The sequence below is a fragment of the Quercus lobata genome, chromosome 3 (assembly GCF_001633185.2).
Source record: "Quercus lobata isolate SW786 chromosome 3, ValleyOak3.0 Primary Assembly, whole genome shotgun sequence".
Lineage (NCBI taxonomy): Eukaryota > Viridiplantae > Streptophyta > Magnoliopsida > Fagales > Fagaceae > Quercus > Quercus lobata.
The window spans coordinates 36,077,656-36,093,932 of NC_044906.1; the positions used below are offsets into that span (position 1 = coordinate 36,077,656).

A 16,277-nucleotide genomic window follows, 5' to 3' on the forward strand; every position below is an offset into this window, starting at 1 on the left:
GATGTAAAATTGTTATTTTCAATTCACGCTTTGTTTATTTCAATAGAATTTTGTGTAAAAATAGTTTTTCATGTTTTCCAATATTTGGTAACATCACAAAAAATGAGTAAAGGAAATTATCTTTGGTCAATAGAAAAATTATGCCTTATTTCTAGAAGTTTTTTCCACTAATTTTTTTTTGAAAATAACTCCATCTCACAACAACCTAAATAAGGGAAGTTAGGAGATTTCTTTTCAACTCATTTTAGGTTACTAACAAACATTGGAAAAAAAATGAGATAGTGTTATAAAAAATACTTTTTCAAAAATGACTCATTTTCTAGAAAAAAATTATTGCCGAAACAAACATAGCGTAGTTGATAAATCAATAGTTTATTTCATAGCAAAAATTATCTATAACTTCCAACAATAGAAGGTTGGTAAATCATTGGAGCAAATTTTTATAAGCTCATAAGTGAAAATTAATCTCTCTAATTAACTCAAATAAATATGTCTCAACTATAATTCTATTTATGATCATTGGCATAGGTTTGTGAAGGGATAACAAATTTTAGTCATGATGTTTACTTTATAATCAAGAAGCTCAACAACAGGTTTAGCCATTTAGGTTTGTTCAATAAGAAGATGAACTAAAGTTCAACATGTAATTTTGCTCAGTGATAAGTTGTAGCTTGACTATAGCCCTAGTTTTGATAGGAAATAATATATGTATAAAGATATAGACAAAGTTTAGCTACAAAATTGGTTGTAGCCTAAGGCTAAAACTTAGTCAATATCTTTTTATTGGATGTGAATTTTGACAAATCCACCATTGGATTACATATTCTTCTTATATCCTATATGCTTGCAAATTTTCTAAAAAATTAAAGATCAATAGCTATGTCATCAATAAATTTTTTAAATTGCAAGTTTTTGTAGTTTAAAATTATACATAAAATATAAGCTTATAAATCATATAGTATATAATATCCGATTGACACAAAATTTGGCCAATAGATCATATATATAAATCATATTAAATCTTAAGAATCATTTAAATCTTAAGAACTTGTCAACATGCAATGATTCCAAAAAGTAAATTAATCTCAAAATTCAATTATCAATCCCTAGAAAGCACATAGATAATCCCGAGAACACATGATAAAAATATTAGGTTTCACTTCTAACCCTAGCTAGAGATTTAGCCACATTAGTTATGCAAAAGAAATCAATAAAAACAATGCTAAACCTCTAAAAGAAGAAGAAGAAAAGAGAAAAAAAAGTTCTAGGGTTTAATCAAATATTTGTCATTTTGAATGAAAAATTTTTAATTTAGGTTTTTAAAAAAGTAGTAGTTTTATTTTTATAATTTGATAGTTAATATTAGGAGGATTTGAACCGTGATTCTCTTAATGAATGAGAGCATGTTATGTCATTGAGCTACAAAATTATTGATAAAAGACAATAGTTAATGTAACAAACCATATAGGTACTTGAAATCATTTAATTTCGTTGCTAATCATTTGTTAGAATATGCAGATTAATCAACCGAAATTGCTTCATTTTAGTAAGAAAATTAAGTAAGTTTCCTAAAATATTTATGTAATTGGTTTTTATAGGATGAGAAGGTGTTAGACATTCATCCTGCCTAGACAGAGTCTGGTCTTCTAGACTTAAATGACAATTAAATACCCATATTCAAAGAATGAAATAATCTATATATATATATATATATATATATAACCAAAGCCTTTGAAGCCCTCACAATTTTTCACGTCAACATAATATTTAAATAAAATGTATTTAAATAAAACTATCATTTTATTTAAATAAAATTATTTTTGTTTAGTCCAAACTTAACAATGAGTGAAACTCTATCTCTCTAACAAGTCCAACTTAAACTCAAACTCATCATTATCATTTTTTTTAAACAAAACTATTTTTGTTTAATCCAAACTTAATAAAGAGCGAAATTCTATCTCTCTAACAAATCCAACTTAAACTCAAACTTTTTATTCCTCAACTTCTTGTATGTAGGTGACCTTCCTGTTGAGAACAAAGCAAAGAATCATGACAATAATACTGTAATAGGCTTCCCATAATGCATTAAATCTAAGAAGAGAGAGGTTATCTAGATCATCATGGTCAACTTGCATCGCAAACACTTATCCAATTGAATCACTAGAGGGATAGCACGAAGATATCAATAAAACATTATAAACAAATTAACAGGAAATCTACCATTGTAGAATCAAGATCTGAAACTATCATGAGACGGGCAGAACCATTGACGCGATCCATATGTACTCTATTTCCTAAAGTCTGCATAGAAATCAGGTAAATTGCCTGATACTTGATAATGTTCGTAACATGAGCATTTGAAAATTCTCCATTTCAATAAAAAGAAAAAATAGGAGCTCAAATTTGCAACTTGATGGCAATTGGGGGCTCAGTCCATATCCTTGAGTGTTGCTTTTGATTTCCATGGTATCAATAACTTTAAAAAAAATTTATGATTTTTCATGTGTTTTTTTAAAAGGTGATTTTCGTACATGAACCACCAAATCCTACGCCTGTGACTGTATATGATTTTTTTTCATCATTTAAAGTTTAGACCCATTAAAATTTAAAACTTATTACTTTATGGGTTCGTGTACTTTTTTCTTTTTCTTATATTTCTCTTTTGAATAGTTATATATTTTTTGAATTGTTTCAATAACTTATTCTTTAATTATATATCTTTTTTGGCATTTTGAAAGTTTTAACATTTGAATTTGTGTTTGTTTTGGCAATATTTGAACATGTTTAACAAATTTCAATGACTATACCATGTATTATTCTTTCGAAGGTAATTAATTTTTCTTTTATATTTCTCTATTGTGTAATCATATACATTTTGTTTTGTTTCAAAAATTTATAGGAAGTAAATTTAATGATTCTTTAATATTTTTTGGCATTTCAAAAGTTTTAACATCTGAATTATTCTTTTGATGGTAACACATTTTTCTCTTATCAATATTATATATATAAAACCGAAGTCTCTGAAACTCCCACAATTTTCCACATCAGCACAATTAAAAAAAAAAAAAAAAACATAAGCGCAAAAAAAACCTATTCTAAAACCCAATAAACGCAAATATATATATTTGAAAACCCTAACCCATGCTCTGTCAGTGCTTTTCAAAATTATCACTGTTGTTAACATGGAAGTTCTTCCTAATTTGAAATATGTAAAAATTCAATCTGTACGAAAGCTGTTTATAGCTGAGTGAGCTTTTGGTTTACATATCAGCCTCTGATTTATGACAAATGGGATTAGAAGACATGATTAACTGGATTTGTACTGACTTTTTTTCATAATGTGATTAAGGAGCATTTGATGCAAACGTACATGACCATTGTGGCTGAGAAGGATGTTGCTGTCCAAGAACGTGATATGGCTATCCAAAAACTAAAAATTGTGCCCTGTTTTTTATTTCTAAGTTTTTTGATATTTTTATTTATGATTTCTACAATTGGGTGGATTAGGATTGGTTAAATTGGTTGTGTCGATGATTAATTGATTTGTTCTAAATGGTGTTATGTTGATTATGTTTGCTTTCTGGATCTTGCACTTACAATCTATTTACCAAGTTGTGAAATTTGGCAATTTTGAGGTTTTTGTGGTGTCTTATGAAACTTTCTGACATTTTTTTTTGTGTGATTTCAATAAAACCTTGGTATTATCAATTATGATTGGCAGTTTTGTACAATTAAGATTGGCAGTTTTGTACTTTGATCTTTGCTTGGGAGGAAGTCTAATTCCTCTGTATTACATATTACATAATATTATTCCGTTTTGAATGCCTTCTCTTTCGGACAGGTAAACGATCCTGAAAGAGGGTTCAGTGTCCTTGGTAATGGACCTCTTGATATGTGAATGGATCCTCAGGTAACAATAAGGCTCTCCACAGATTTTTTATTTTTTATTTATTTTTTTCACTTTGTTATATTCAGCTGATAGGCCTCAAAGAAGTTTAGTGATGTACAATCAAAACAATTAAATGCATTAATGAAAACAAGAAAATACCAATAGTAGAATTTACTCTTTATTTATTTATTTACTTATTGATGAAATCATCAAATTGAAATTATTCCTTCAGACTAAAAAGGTAGAACTATGATTAGTTTTTTTTTGTTATTTGTTGGCTTATAAATTTTATTCAGTTCTTTTATGTGTTTCTCTATAGTTTTATAGGCTCTCTTTAGTACTATTAGTGGAAGCAATTGGATTTGCTTGGTGATTTTGTTAAAGGAGCTTACAGGTATTGATATAAATTATTATTATCATTTAAAAATTTCCATCAATTATTAATATTCAATGAATCATTGGATGCTATTAAAAGAGAATTGGATGTCAAATTGTAGAATAAATTGGGGTGGGGTTATTATGAAATTTATTGACATTATGAGTGTTTGGTTTTACATTTTAAATTTTTGATGAATTGGTATAATTTGTTGTTATACTTGATACTAATTTGGCGAAAAATTAAGTAGCTTGAAGAAGTTGAGAAAAGAGAAGAGTCTAAGAAATGGAGGAAATACATTCTTAAAAAGCATTGGATAAAGCTTGAAGATGTAAGCACAATTGTATATTTATTATATTTATTGGTTCTTTTGTAATACTTATTAAACCAAATGTAAGAGCACATTATGATTATTGTAATATATTACTTCATAATATTTGTATTTATCTCATTTTTAATATTACTTCATAATATTACATGTTTCATCTTATATTAGAGCCTATTTAGCTTTCAATAATTGAAATTTGAGAAATGTTTAAACATAAAGATGCTAACATTTGATTTAAAACAATCCCGTGCATCGCACGGGTTAGCGACTAGTATTTCTCTATTATGTAGTCACACACACACACACACACACACACACACACACACACACACACACACACACATATATACATACATATATATATATATATATATATTATCTATAATTTGTAGGCTTGGAATCTTTTGATTCCTTTCAATAGTTATAGCCATGGATTATTATTTTGAATGTAACTCATCTTTCTCTTATATTTCTCTATTATTTAGTCATATATATATATATATATTTGTTTCAATAGTTTCAAAGCAGTGAATCATCTTATTGCATGTTCAAGCAATACTTTCTTCATCAAATTGTAACACAAATTAAAGTCATACAAGAACAAATCATGCAATGATGTAGTTTTTTAATCAATTTAAAATTTTATAAAATTATCTTAGTCTACCTCACAAATAGGTAGGGTCCCGTGCATAGCACGTGTTAACGACTAGTATGTAACAAATGCAATATCAAATCCTAGATCTAGGGTTATACTTCTATTTAAGAACCTTAGGTCTGCAATTTTATTTTAAGTAAAAAAGATTTGATGAGAATGCTTGGTGAAAAATTTAGATCTGAGTTTTTGGGGGAAAAAAAAAGAATGAATTTTTAATAAAAATTCAGATCTAATTTGAATTCTTTAAATGTGAGAGAAAAACAGATTTTTATTTTGAAAACACCAATTTTTTTATGAAAAATGCAGATCTAGTTTTTTACTTAAAAAACAGTAAGATTTTTATTTGGAAAAATACAGATCAGATTTTTTTTTATTAAAAACAGACCAGATTTTTATAAAGAAAATACAGATCAGATTTTTATAAATAAAATACAGATCTGATTTTATAAATAAAATACAGATCTGATTTTATAAATAAAATACAGATCTGATTTCATAAATAAAATATAGATCATATTTTATAAATAAAGTACAGATAAGATTTTATAAATAAAATATAGATCTGGTTTTGGTTTGAAAAAAAATCAAAGAGAAGAATGCAGATCTGACTTTTGTTTTGAAAAACATGGAGAAAAATTGTAGATTTGATTTTAGTTTAAGAAAAACATGAGAAAAATTGTAGATCTAATTTTATTTTTGAAAAACCTAGAGAAAAATTGCAGATCTAAAATCTTAAGGAAAGATTCAACCCTAGATCTAGGCATGTTTATCAATAAATCTTGTGAAAATTTTTGAAAGTAAAAGAGAACATGTAATAACATATGAGAAACATGGTTATCTAAACACAAAAAAACAACATCACATTCATGGAAAATAAAGCATAGATGTGCTTGCTTACTCCCAAGTGCAGGAGATCGTAGAAATATAATTCTCGAAATACCGAGGTTGGACCACAAGGAGCAGGATAAATTCAAAGACAATATAATTAAACAACAATTTGGGTGAAGAAGAAAAGTACTTTTGCTTGGTGATTGTTAACAAGAATAATAATAAAAACTGATTTAAATCAATAATGTAAATACCAGGGCATCGGGGTGTTTCCCTATATTGATATGAAATTCTTTGTAATCTAAGAAATTATATATGTCATAATTGATTGTTCTTATACAATTAAATACTTATGATTCAGTTGAATTGAGACAATTCAAGAACACATGATAACCTAGATTAATAATGCGGTTAGAAAAGTTTCCAGAAAAACCCATTCACTTTAAAACCTGATTTCTATTTGAAACTATTAGAAATTCATCTAAACAATAAGAAAAACATGATTGAACTTATTGAAAGCCTTGAAGAACTAATACATCAAAAGAAATCTAATTGAACAATCAAATATGTTGTTGATAAAATCCTAGAAAAAATCACATTGAATATTCATATTGTATAGAAGAAACATAACCCCTAGCCCTAGCAAAGAGTTTAGGCTGCCATTAGAGAAAGAAAAATACAAGTTTTTCCCTCCAAAATTCATTCTACATAGCCTCCCTTCAAAACCCTAACATCAAAGTGTCCAAAGAAAATAAAACTTTTACTATTTTAATTTTCGTCCAAGTTTACAGCAGTAACTTGTGAGTTAATTTCGGCCTTCAAAAATTGTGAATTTCGAAAAACTCAAAACTGGAAAGTTGTAGATATTTAAGTCACAGTTCAAACCATCTAGCCTTGTGTCAATTGGATTTTTGAGGAGAGAGATCCACCCAAAATACTGATCAGTGCTCAAATCTGATTTTTTCTTTTCAGATTCTGCCTCTTTGATTTCTTTCCTTATTTGAAACTTCCCAACATGGTAGATGACCCAAGCACTCCAGCTGCACCTCCTTAGACATTTAACCATGGTCCTTTAGCTCATCTTTAATTCTAGTTTGGCCTCCATTCTATTCTCTCACAGACTCCTGTAAACTCATCTTTTTCACATGATTTCCTGAAAGTAGAAAATTACACGCAATAAATGACATCTTATTCAAGAAATTAAGTAAAGATAAATAATAGGCACTAATGCAAATCATGGCTTAATTATACAAATTAAGCATAGTAATAAGGAGATAACGCCCACATAAATATGTAATGAACATACATTTTAAGGCGTTATCAAGATGAAAGCATGTTCTTGGAATTAAAATAAATCATGTTATGGAAGTAAGGTTAGTATCATACCTGCATGAACGTAATCCACTAGCGGAGAACCATCCTAGAGATTAAAGAGAATGACTTTATGAGGATTTAAGTGATGCATTTTAATAGAAAAGAAATTCTTAAAGCAAAGCTTCCGGAACTACTTTAACGTAAGGGGAGAGAGAAGTCAGAAAAAGGTCCTGATTTTTTATTTTTGTTCCCTATTTTTAGAGGTTTGGTGCTTAAAAAATAAGCTAGATTGGATCAAATACGAATTAGGTTGAATTATTATCCCTAAAAATTCGAAATGGATGCGTTTTATCTTGATTAGAACATTTCTGGGCTAGGCTTCAAAGCTGTGCCAATTGGCACTTGGAAGTGCCGATTGGTACTTGCCATGTGCAGATCGGCCACTCCAAGAGTGCTGATTGGTCCTCTTAAGTGCCAAGCACAATTCCCAACTTTGGTTCGATTTGGACTCTTTTTTAGGGACTTTTTGAGTCGGGAATTGTATCTGGACATATTTTTTACTCGTATTCCAAAATAAATCCATTTTTATTTTGATAATCAGGTCCTTAAAACAATAATTATCTAATAGATAAATATTCTAAAAGGACTTAATTATCAACAACTCTTTTGTTATATGATTATCCGTTTTTTTCATATGCAACCAAGCTTATTTATGATAAAAACCAACAATCAATCACACAATTATTTAATTAATTTTAATTGTTTAACCAATTAGAATTAATTTCAATTAATCACATGTGATCGGCTTCACTCCCATACAATGCATGCAGACCGTGAAAACTTGATTTTATGATATCTTTCAATTCGACGGTCGATTAGGGAATCCGGTATACCGTCACGACTGTTAGAATCTCAAAATCATTTTTATGATACGCAATAAATGATTTGATGCATGTAATGCAACTATGAATTTTGGGTATTTGAAATGGTAATTTCAGTCATCTTCCAAAACTAAACGTAGCGATGTATAAACGTAGCGATGCAAATTATATCATATGATGCAAATCTTTGTTTTTTATGTATAAATTCACAATTTACGTGATTATTCAACATAAAAAGTCATTATTAATGTGTTTTTTGCTTTAAATGAAAAAATATGTAGGATCTTACGATCCATGATCCGATCTTACAATTCACGATCCCACATACCTCCTATGATTCTACGTAGGATTCCGATTTTGACAACCTTGCTTCCATAGGTCCCAATTGATTGCTTAAAATTACATTATTATTTTCGTTTCAAAAGGCAATATCACAAAATTTTTATGTTTAATTACACATAAATATATGAGTTTAAAAGATATCTCTTCTATATATTCTTAACGTGTATTTTTCTATTAAGGGAGATTAAAACTAGTCAACTAATCATGCAGACATGCAGCCAAGAGAATCCAAGGGTCAAGACCAATTGGGGCATGGGTTCTGAAGCATTAAAGAATTAAAAAAAAAATTGTACTGGAATTAAAAAGGGATTAAAAATATTCATTCAAGCCAAAATTGGAAAAATCCTAATATGGATACATTGCACTGTTTTAGTATTCTTGTCATAACTTGTTACACAAATGTCCAAGAGTAGAAAATCTTCAACATTTTACTTTAACACAAATTCAAAAAAAAAAAAAAATTGTTTTGGAGGCCAAAAGTGGGATGGAAGTTGACAATGGATGCAATTCCAAAAATCATGGATTTTACATCCAAAATTTGTGGGATTTTTTTTTTCTTTTCTTTTGGAGGAGGCTGACATAATAGAGGAGGAAAAATCCTAGATTTTTTATTTTTTTTAATCCTTTGTCTTCTTCTTTTAGAGGTTAGAAGTGAAATCTAATGTTTTTAACACATGTTCTTGGGATTATCTATGTGCTTTCTATGGATTGATGATTGAATTTTGAGATTAATTTACTATTTGGAATCATTACATGTTGACAAGTTCTTAAGATTTAATATGATATAAATATATATATATATATATCAAATGCTTCAACTCTTTGATTCGTTGTGATCTAAGAATATATTGAATGCTTAATCTCTCCTATAACATGTCAATTAAATTACTTGTTCAATCACTCATATTCAATCTAGTTTACACATTGACACATCAGGAATTCAGGAAGCATTATGAACAAATCAACAACAACCTTGAGAACAACTACCATTATAAATATGGAGATGATGTTTTGTGACTTAAAACTCTTTAGCCCAAAAGAGAGTGTGAATTCTCTTTTACATCAAAATATTAGAAACTACACTTTTCTATAGCTATTTTTAGTATGAGAACTTCCATGTTGATTTTGAAGTGTTTAGTGCAGACCACAATCATCAATTTGATGTTAAAAGTTAAAAAAAGAAAAACAAATTACCGATACTAATATGGAGATGATGTTTTTGGACTTAAAACTCTTTAGCCCAAAAGAGAGTGTGAATTCTCTTTTACATCAAAATATTAGAAACTACACTTTTTTATAGCTATTTTTGGTATGAGAACTTCCATGTTGCTTTTGAAGTGTTTAGTGTAGACCACGATCATCAATTTGATGTTAAAAGTTAAAAAAAGAAAAACAAATTATAGATACCAATATCAAATTCTTGGGTGGCTTTTTGTATGTTTGTTTTGCATTCAGTCTCCCTCGAAAGTTAAGATCAACAATGTTAGCTTCAAGAACATTAGAGGCACTTCTTCAACAAAGGAAGCTTAGAAGCTTATTTGCAGTAATGGTGCACCATGCCAACATGCCAACAAGTGGTGGTTGTTGACATTGATCTCGTATACAAATGATTTGGAGGATCTGCTACTTTAACTTGTGTTAATGTCAAGCCCACCGTTTTGGGCAAGTAGAATCCTCTGGCTTCTACCATCAAACAATAATAAAATGCCTCCCAAGCTATTGTAACTAATGCGGAATGAGGAAATACTATTTACAAGCAGGTTAAAGGAGTTCTATTCTAAGTAGAATTTCATTTACTTGAGTCTATCAAGTTCCCTTTCTCTTTATTTAAATGAAATTATGGAATGTTGGATAGTTATTTTTGGAGTTGTTTGAGTTTAGCCTTTTACTAAAAGCTGCTATGATCAGAAGTGTTGTTGTAGATAGTATTTGTTCTATTACTATAGCTGGGAAATTTCATAATAAAAAAAAAATTTATTAAACTCTTTTTATATATTTTTTTATTCTTCATTAAATAAATGCTTGTGTTCATGATATGGTAACATTCAATTCATCTACATGCATGTTTTTAACGCCAACACAATATATTCAAATTTGGAAATATATGAGTTTAAAAGATATCTCTTACATATATATATATATATATATATTCTTTTTTTTGAGAAAAAAAATATATATATATATATTCTTAATGTGTCTTTTTCTATTAAGGGAGATTAAAACTAGTCAACTAATCATGTAGACATGCAGCCAAGAGAATCCAAGGGTCAAGATCAATTGGGGCATGGCTTTTGAAGCATTAAAGAAGTAAAAAAATGTACTAGAATTAAAAAGGGATGAAAAATATTCATTCAACCCAAAATTGGAAAAATCCTGATATGGATACATTTTGCACAGTTTTAGTATTTTTGTCATAACTTGTTACACAAATGTCCAAGAGTAGAAAATCTTCAACTTTTTAGTTTAACACAAATTCAAAAAAAAAAAAAACTATTTCGTTTTGGAGGCCAAAAGTGGGATGGAAGTTAACAGCGGATACAATTCCAAAAATCATGGAATTTTCATTCTAAATTTATGGGATTTTCTCTTTTTTTTTTTTGGAGGAGGCTGATGCAATAGAGGAGGAAAACCCTGGAATTTTTTTTTAATCCTTTTTCTACTTCTTTTAGAGGTTTAGCATTGTTATTATTGATTTCTTTTGCATAACTATGTGTGGCTAAATCCCTAGCTAGGGTTAGAGGTGAAATATAATATTTTTAACTTGTGTTCTTGGTATTATCTATGTGCTTTCTATGGATTGATGATTGAATTTTGAGATTAATTTACTATTTGGAATCATTGCATGTTGACAAGTTCTTAAGATTTAATATGATTTATATATATATTATATCAAATGCTTCAACTCTTTGATTCATTGTGATCTGAGAATATGTTGAATGCTTAATCTCTCCTATAACATGTCAATTTAATTAATTGTTCAATCACTCATATTCAATCTGTTTTACACACTGACACCTTGGGAATTTAGAAAGCACTATGTACAAATCATCAACCACCTAGAGAACAACTACCATTATAAATTTGGAGATGATTTTTTTGGACTTAAAACTCTTTAGCCCAAAAGAGAGTGTGAATTCTCTTTTATATCAAAATATTAGAATCTCCACTTTTCTATAGCTATTTTTGGTATGAGAACTTCCATGCTGCTTTTGAAGTGTTTAGTGCAGACCACGATCATCAATTGGATTATGGTCGAGCCAATTGCAATTGGATGTTACATGAGGATGGATTCAACTTTTATCAAATAAAATATCAAGAGAATGTGAAGCAGCATGATTGGGAAAAATAAATATGAAGGTGATGAAAGGTTTGCATATCATAATAAATAAAAGGGATGATTTGATGAAGGAAGCTTAACATGTTATTTGTAACCAAGCTGAAATGTTAGTCCCATTGACATCAATATTGGCTTATATTTTCTATCATTAAAAAAAAAAAAAGTATTTTCCTCTCATTTGATGTGAACATCCTATTGTTCAAAATTCATATTTGTTGAAATTCAACCAACATCTAAGTCATATTCATCCAAAGTAAGAATAATCATGGGTTGGTACATGCACATTGATATATTTCAGGGCTCGTAATTGTTGATAATCTATATTTTAGGGCTCGTCATTGTTGATAATCAATATTTAATTAAAACCCCTACTTTTAGGCTCGTTCAAAATTTGAATTTCATACGAATTTCATTATTCTTCATTCTCTTTCTCTTGATTATTCACAACTTGATTTCTTCATCACAAATTTGTCTTTGAACAACACAATTTCATGGAGGTTTATGGTGGTAATATGTGGTCATTGTGGATGGAAATGTGTGGGTAGGGTTTATAGTCTAGGGGGAGAAAGCGAGCAAGTTTCATTGTTGGAGAATTAAAAAGGGTAAGTCGGCGGAGCTTTTGTATTCTACTTACTAAAAACCCATAGATAGACAATCTTAGTCTCTTAGTCTCTACTTTAAAAACCAAAAAACTTTTTCAATCTTCTAAATTCTAAGAAAGACCATTGAAAGTATTTTTTTGATTTCTTTTGTTTATAATTCGATAGTTGCAATAGAGAAGAGAGAATTTAAACCCTAAATATTTTCTTTAAAAATAGTCAAAAGGTAACAAAACTACAATATTCTTGGCATTACGATTATAATAAATATTCGCTGGTTATCATAATTATCAAATTTCTTATTTAGACAAAATGGATTATGTCTAACTTTCTTTTGCTTTGCACTAGTTACCGGGTAGTATATAATAATTGACAAAGATCTATAAACTAATTATAGTAATATGATAAATATAATAATTGAAAAGGTGAGTTCAGCCTCTCCTATATAGTATTTTCTTTATTTTCTATTTTACATTGTAGACGGGCATGTTGCCCATGCTAAATTTGGAAAGTTTTCGAAGATGATTATTTTTCTAGACTTTTTCCCTCATTTCTAACGGGATGTATTCAATTCACTTCAAGGAGAAAATGAACAGATTTCAGGTGGATAAGAGCTTGCCATTTAAGGCTATGAAGTTAGGGTGATATATTGTAGTAATAATCTTATCTTATAGAACAATGGACCAAAAAATAGACATGTTATAATCCTTTAGAGTATTAGCATAATTTAATCATAAAGTTGTTAAAAATTTATCCTTCCATGGTCAATGAAATTGATTAAATCATAACTGATCATCAACAGTTTCTTTATAACGATAAACTATTAATTTATTAGTGAAGGAGGAAGCACGAAAGCTAATAATAGTAAAGAATTTGAAGGGTAAATAGGAGAGTTCTTTGCAACCATGCATAAAATTAGTTAATATCAGTTGGATAGCTTTAATGGTGATGAGCTCAAATACTGTAGTATAAATAGCTTCAAACCAAATAGGGAAACCATCATATAGTACAACAAATTGGACATAGCAGGGAAATACAGAACAATAAAATGGGAAATAATTTGAGCATTGTAACAATTTCCTTGCTATTGTTGCTAGCATTCACTAATGCTGGGCAAGTCTTTGATGTTAAATCATATGGAGGCCAACCTGATGCTGATATCACCCAGGTATAAATATGTTTAGCACAGTTAACTATACCTAATTAACATGAAAAGTGGGTTCTAGTTAACTTAACTAGTAATGTCAAAAGAACTTAGGTTCAAACTTTGCTTACACAAAAAACTATTCAGTGTCTTGAACAGATGATAAAACATTAACATGAAAAATGATTGTAATATATATTGATTTTGATTTTTCATAATGTGTTTATTAGGCTTTGATGAAAGCTTGGAAAGCTGCATGCGCAGTAGTAGGAAGTAAAGTTGTGATTTCAACAGGGACATACAAACTAGGTTCAGTGACTTTGTTAAGTCCATGCAAAGGTGCTATTGAGTTTAACCTTCAGGGCACCCTACATGCCCCATCAGACGTTGCCTCCTTCAATGGTAAAGATTTTTGGGTTTCTTTTCAACGTATTGACAGTCTCATTGTGTCAGGTGGTGGAGTTTTTGATGGCAAAGGACAAATGGCATGGCAAAAAAATAATTGTGGCAAAAAGTACAATTACAAAATACTTCCTACCGTAAGTTTTCAATCTTAATAATTAGCATTTAAATTTCCATTATTTTTATGTAGATATATATAAATACTACAACTTCAAGAACTTTAACCATTATTTTTAAGAACTAATTCAAGCATCTATTCATTTAATGATGTTAAGGCTATTATCATATTATTAATAATTTGATGTAAGCTTTATATAGTGAGGTGTCATAACTCACCAAAAAAGAAAATTCAAAATTTATATATGAGAAAGTCCATATATGGAATATGGACACAACTTTTGTGCCATGACCCTAACTTGTGCAACTGTGTGTAATGGAGAAAAAGTGGTGGTTAAAGGTGAAAGTGATGGTTCACCAATCATACTCGTATATAACATCAAGTTGTGACAAACTGTTTGGTCTAAAAAGAATTTTTTATGTAATATTGTTGAAGTAGTACCAACCACATTCATATATCTGTCTTTGTTTTTTTTAATATAGTAATTGAAAGAAGCATTAGCATTTTGCTATAGTATATCTAAATGAAAATATTTTTAGGAGAATATTTAAATGAAGCTATGGTGTTCATATTTGGTGTTTTGTTTATCTAACCTGTAAACATGAACAGAATATAAGGTTCGATTTCGTCAAAAATTCAATAGTCCATGACATTCAATCGAAGGATAGCAAATTTTTCCACATAAACCTTTTGGGATGCAAGAACTTGCAAATCCAACATGTTACCATAACTGCACCTGGAGATAGCCCAAACACCGATGGAATCCACATCGGACGTTCATCTAATATCACCATCACCAATGCCAATATTGGAACAGGTGACGATTGCATCTCCATTGGTGATGGAACCCAAGATGTTACTACAAATCAAGTAACTTGTGGACCTGGCCATGGTATTAGCGTTGGAAGTCTTGGAAAGTACCAGAATGAACAACCAGTTTTTGGAATCAGAGTAATTGGTGGCACCCTTAGCAGTACAAAGAATGGTGTTAGAATCAAAACATGGCCTTCTTCCCCTCCTGGGATTGCTTCTGATATGCATTTCGAGAATATAATCATGAACAATGTTGCCAATCCTATCTTCATTGATCAATGCACAAACCAGGTTATTATAAACATCACAAATACATACACTCATTTTGATGTTAAAAGTTAAAAAAAGAAAAACAAATTGCAAATACTAATATCAAATTCTTTGGTGGGTTTTTGTTTGTTTGTTTGCTTTCAGTCTCCCTCGAAAGTTAAGATTAGTAATGTTAGCTTCAAGAACATTAGAGGCACTTCTTCAACAAAGGAAGCTGTGAAGCTTATTTGCAGTAACAGTGTACCATGCCAACAGGTGGTGGTTGCTGACACTAATCTCGTATATAAGGGACTTGGAGGATCTACTACTTCAACTTGTGTTAATGTCAAGCCCACCTTTACGGGTAAGCAGAATCCTCCTACTTGTACCATCAAACAATACTAAAATGCCTCCCAAGCTATTATAACTAATGCGGAGTGAGGAAATACTATTTGCAAGTAGGTTATAGGAGTTTTATTCTAACTAGAATTTCATTTACTTCAGTCTATCATGTTCCCTTTTTCTTTATTCAAATGAAATTGTGGAATGTTGGATAGTTAGTTTTAGAGTTGTTTGAGTTCAGCCTTTTACTAAAAGCTACTATGATCAGGAGTGTTGTTGTAGATAGTATTTGTTCTATTACTGTAGCTGGGAAATTTCGAAATAAAACAAAAATTGTTATTAATTTCTTTTTAAAATTTTTTCATTCTTCATCAAATAAATGCTTGTGTTCATGATATGGTAACATTCAATTCATTTGCATGCAAGTTTTTAACGCCAAATTAACTTGCTCTCCTACTCTTCAACGACGGTAAGATGTAAAACTCATAAAACAGACACCATATATTCATATTTGTGTCTCTAAACATTGTACATTTTTAATATAGATTTTTGTAACAACTAAATTTTAATCACTTTTATTTTTAAAAATACAACACATATTATTGAAGTTGATTATATCACCAATGCAAAAATTAAGGTAGGAAATAAAAACCAATTACA

General features: G+C 29.4%; 1 protein-coding gene across 1 annotated transcript; it reads left to right on the top strand.

Annotated features, from left to right (window-relative positions):
- Positions 1-13,597: 13,597 nt before the first annotated feature.
- Positions 13,598-15,680, top strand: LOC115980823 (exopolygalacturonase-like). The gene is made up of 4 exons (XM_031103033.1): positions 13,598-13,717; positions 13,924-14,232; positions 14,823-15,317; positions 15,441-15,680. The coding sequence occupies exons 1-4, from the start codon at positions 13,598-13,600 to the stop codon at positions 15,678-15,680; spliced, it is 1,164 nt and encodes a 387-aa protein (XP_030958893.1).
- The last annotated feature ends 597 nt before the right edge of the window (positions 15,681-16,277 follow it).